Source organism: Ictidomys tridecemlineatus, chromosome 4 (assembly GCF_052094955.1).
Source record: "Ictidomys tridecemlineatus isolate mIctTri1 chromosome 4, mIctTri1.hap1, whole genome shotgun sequence".
NCBI lineage: Eukaryota > Metazoa > Chordata > Mammalia > Rodentia > Sciuridae > Ictidomys > Ictidomys tridecemlineatus.
In genome coordinates, this window is record NC_135480.1 from 57,408,452 (window position 1) to 57,413,480 (window position 5,029).

Here is a 5,029-nt window from a genome sequence, read left to right on the forward strand (position 1 = left end):
CACTTTGTGTTTGTTCTTTGACTTTCTTCATTATTTATTTCAGAGAATGTTATTGTACTCTGTAGAGATCACTGATATTAGAGAAACATGAGCATGTGAGGATTTGGTCAGCTTAGCTCATGCTCTATCACTGATAGGGAGGAGGATGACAGCACAGAAGGTTTCCTTCTTTGATTATTAGAGGCATAATGCAAGCATCTGAACTTGTGCCAACTGTCAGAAGGGAAAAGGAAGGATGCCTTGTCCTTGACCTTAATGAGTTTTGATCCTTTTAGGAGAGATGGCTAAGTTATGAAACTAGTCAGAGAGACAAAACCATGAAAAAGGAATTTATAGTATTCTCAGAGAATCCATGGGAAGAAGACTGCTTTCAAATCAAAATGCCAGAATCGTACTGTAAGAACAGAAGGTCATGGGGAGACAGTCAATTTGATATCTGAAGCTGAGCAGAGCTGTGGCTGAGGCTCTATGAACTGAGACAGCCGGCTTGGATTGAGGTTAACCTAAATGAGAAGTTAGGTCATTCCTGAAGTCCTATTCCTGAAAAGCAGTATCAGCTTTACCTAGGAATTAGTTAGAAAGCCATATCATCCTACATCTACAGAAATGGGCTGTGTCCAGAAATCTGTGTTTTTAACAAGTTCTTTGGTGATTCTGATGCATACTCTCCTTTGAGAACCAATGGTCTAGATGAAAAGAAAATTTTGAAGAGATGCCTACAGTATATATTGAGAAAAAAATAAGAGCTTCAATGTTTGGGAAATATTTTGCATCTTACATCCTAGGTGCCCATAACAACATACCCTCCAGATCCAACTATAAGCAATGATTTTCTCCCTGGTTCTGAGGGGAACACAGAAGAACTTGACAACTACTTCTCCAGTCAGTTCCTGGCTAGTTAAGGAGATTTATAGAGAAAAGGGCTCCAGTTTGTGGAGCATCATGTCTAGGGTATGGTTAGGTATTCCTTCAGTTTCTCTTTGTCTGATAAACTTCATTTTGTTAATTTCCTCCTTCCCCGAAAACAAAGATTTTTTTTTATACTTACCAAATTCACACTCAAAAAAGCTATTACACAAGTGTCTTTAGTATTTATTTTTTTCACCTTTAACTTGCTTGGAGTTTTTGTGGGGAGAGGGTACTTGGGATTGAATGTAAGGAAAATAATAAGAGACACAAAGACAAGATGCAGGGGCACGGAAGATGGCAGAGTGGCAGAATGTCCAAGCTGCCAGCTTTATTTATGTCAATAAGTTACTTTTAGGTCATTGGCATCAGTAGTACATTATTGTTCATTGTGTTACTAGGCAGGTTACAGACTAGTAATATTATGCAGCTTATTTCTCAGCTACATATTAATTGCAATGTGCAATGTTAGGAGACTTGTGTAGCTCTCAAGAAAGTCCATTGTATAAAGTTACCGTTATGTGGCCAGGTTTAGGCTCCATGAAACATTGTGGTTGTCTCACAAGAGAGTTCCTTTATACCCAGGAATTGTGTGTCTGAGATCAAAGTGAAGTTGATAAGACTCTACCACTAGAAACATTCCAAGCCCAAGACAACTATCTTTCTTGGGGGGTGGGGTGTGGGAATGAGGGATGGAACTCATGGACACTTCACCACTGAGCCATATTCCCAGCCCTATTTTGTATTTTATTTAGAGACAGGGTCACACTGAGTTGCTTAGCTCCTTGATTTTGCTGAGGCTGGCTTTGAACTTGCTCCTCCTGCCTCAGCCAAACCAGCTACCAGATTATAAGCATGTGCCATCATTCCAAGCTTTGTTTTGATTTTTTTATCACTGCTAAATGGTTTATTTTCTGCATCATTCAATTTTTTTTCTGCAAGGCAATGGTGCTGGACAAGCAAGATACAGAGGTTCTAAATAATTTAGGATAATCTTTAAGGGCATTATGGTGCTTTCAATAACCAGTCTCATATGTCTGAAATATCCTTATTGAATGTCTATTATGTTACTAAATGCCTAGTATGTTTCTCTGTTATGATAAAAAGATAAAATTCCATTTTAGGCTTTTTGGAAAACAGGAAACATCCATGAGTGTATTCAAGGTTTTTTCGTGCTTTACTAGCTACATTCTTGGAGTATTTGAGGATCATACAAAGGGGAATATTGAAAAGGAAAGGCATTGAAGATGAGTAATAAGAAAAACATTCTAGGAAGTACAATCTTGGTGAAGATAAGAAAAGGACAAACAGATGTTACTTTTTTGAGGGCAAAATATTGGATTCCAGAGGGACATGATATGCACAAAACAACAGTGTTGACAAAATGTAAACCATGTCCTATTGGTGTGGCTAATCTAAATGAGTGTCAATGAATTGTGGAATATGTCTGGGACATAGTCATGTGAAGGGAGTTATTATTTACTCCTAAAATATTGAGTATTATTGGAAAACAATTTAAACAATATAGTCTAATTTAAACTTAATGGAGAGAATTATTCTGTAGAATTGTGGATAAAACTGAAAGCCTAGAATAGAGGCACACAGATCAGTTAGGAGTTTATTAATAATTGCTGACTCTTTTCTTTCCGCCATTTCCAGCCCCACCTGATGGCCATGGCATTATCCTCAAACAACACAGGGACACAGGTGATTGAATTCCTGATGATCTGCTTTCCAGGCATGCAGAATACACAGCACTGGCTCTCTATCCTATTGGCTCCTCTCCTGGTTTTGGCCCTGGGGGCCAACTTTGTTTTATTAATGACCATCTGGCAGGAAGCATCTCTGCATGAGCCCATGTACTACCTGCTGGCCATCCTCTCTTTGCTGGATGTCATCCTCTGCCTCACAGTCATCCCCAAGGTCAGACCCTCCATAGACTTTCTTCCAGGCAGTCAACTAACTTCCTTCCTTCCTTCCCTTCCTTCTTGCCTTCTTTCCTTCCTTCCTTCCTTCCTTCCTTCCTTCCTTCCTTCCTTCCTTCCTTCCTTCCTTCCTTCCTTCCCTCCCTCCCTCCCTCCCTCCCTCCCTTCCTTCCTTCCTTCCTTCCTTCCTTCCTTCCTTGCTTTCTTCCATCCTTACTGTTATAATTTGTTATACATGATAGCTGAATGCATTTTGATTCATAGTATATAAATGGAGCACAATATTTTATTTCTTTGGTTGTATACAAAGTAGATTCACATCATTCATGTCTTTATATGTGTACCTAGGGTAATGATGTCCATCTCATTCCACCAACTTTCCTACTCCCATGCCGTCTCCCTTTCCCTTCTTCCTCTTTGCCCTATCCAAAGTTCTTCCATTCCCCCCATATTCTCCTCTCATTATGGAACAGCATCCACTAATCACATTTGGCCTTTGGTTTTTTGGGATTGGCTTACTTCACTTAGCATGATATTCTCCAACTCCTTCCATTTACCTAAAAATGCCATGATTTTATTCTCTTTAATTGCTGAGTAATAATATTCCATTCTGTATATATACCATGGTTTCTTTATCCATTCACCTATTGAAGGGCATCTAGGTAGGTTCAACAGTTTAGCTATTGTCAATGAGCTGCTATAAACACTGATGTGGCTGCAACACTGTAGTATGATGTTTTTAAGTCCTTTGGATATAAACCAAGGAGTGGATAGCTGGGTCAAATGGTGGATCCATTCTAAATATTCTAAGGAATCTAAATACTGTTTTCCAGATTTCAACCTTCTTTTTTACACAATATGCTGGTTTGCTTCTATGAATCCTCCCATCCCTAATGGAAAACCACTGCACCAGATCCCACACAGATATGCCCTCTTATTCTTTATGTTCATGTCTTTTTTTAAGTTTTCATTATTTCCAGTGGACAGATCATCTCTCAATATCTAAGTGATATTTAAAATTTAAATTCTCTTCTTACCTATTTTAACATCTGAATTATTCTACTCCTACACTCCATGGCTCTAGAATTTTCTTTCTAAATGTAATTGGATGTACATTTGTATCATGTACTGTGATAGGAAACATTGTTGTAAAAGGTTTCTTATGTGTATGGAGGGACTTCTTGAAAATTCCTGTGATGGGCCGATAAACCTACTGGAGTTTGGGTAAGAATCATAGAGATCAGGATAGGATAGGGATACAAATAAGCGTTTATTTTAAACCAAAGTTTGGTCTCTAGAATTAAGAAAGGGTATAAGTTAGACTTTTGAGATTGAGATGGGCTTAGAAAGGATTTGAAATGAAGATAGTGTCCTGGCGGGTTGTGGGGTTGTGGTTTTAGGGTGGGTTGGTATTAACAAACCTTCTGAGCTTTTTCATAAGACTTAGGTGCTCTAAGATGATAATGAATATACAGTGTTTTTGAGAACAATGATTCTGGCAGGTCCTGCTCATCTTCTGGTTCAACATGAAGACCATCAGCTTTTCAGGTTGCTTCCTGCAGATGTTCATCATGAATACCTTCCTCCCCATGGAATCTTCCACCTTTCTGGTCATGGCCTATGATCGCTATGTGGCCATCTGCCACCCACTGCGCTACTCCTCCATCATCACAGAGCAGTTTGTCATCAATGCAGCCTTCTTCATTATCTTCCGCAATCTGCTAGCCACCCTGCCTACTCCAGTCCTGGCTGCTAGGCTCAACTACTGTGCCAGCAACGTGGTGGAGAACTGTATATGTGCCAATATTTCTGTAGCCAAGCTCTCCTGTGGGGATATTCACCTCAATAAGCTCTATCAATTCGTGAGTGTTTGGTGCCTTCTAGGTTCTGACCTGGTGCTCATCTTGCTGTCTTACTGCTTCATTTTGAGGGCTGTTACAAGCTTGCAGTCGGGAGGTGCCACCACCAAGGCTTTGAGTACTTGTGGTTCACATCTTATTCTTATACTTTTCTTCTATACACTGCTGCTAGTCTTCATCTTCACAAACAAGGCAGGAAAGAAGATACCCTCAGAGGTACCTATTCTTCTCAATGTCCTGCATCACCTCATTCCACCAGCCCTCAACCCCATTGTTTATGGAGTTTGTACCCAGGAAATTAAGCAGGGGATCATCAAATTATTCAAATCCTGGTCTTGA

The 5,029-nt window shown here is 39.7% G+C and overlaps 1 protein-coding gene across 1 annotated transcript; it reads left to right on the plus strand.

The window, feature by feature from the left end:
- The first annotated feature begins 2,580 nt into the window (after positions 1-2,580).
- Positions 2,581-5,029, plus strand: LOC101966970 (olfactory receptor 56A4). Its single transcript, XM_005341121.2, has 2 exons — positions 2,581-2,829; positions 4,334-5,029. Exons 1-2 carry the CDS (start codon positions 2,581-2,583, stop codon positions 5,027-5,029), a joined length of 945 nt encoding a protein of 314 aa, XP_005341178.2.

What these genes read in the sequence shown, in the direction of transcription:
- LOC101966970 (XM_005341121.2), top strand. Translation starts at nt 2,581, where the DNA reads ATGGCATTATCCTCAAACAACACAGGGACACAGGTGATTGAATTCCTG. An exon ending in GCCTCACAGTCATCCCCAAG is followed by an intron (nt 2,830 to 4,333) that starts GTCAGACCCTCC and finishes TGATTCTGGCAG; the next exon opens with GTCCTGCTCATCTTCTGGTT.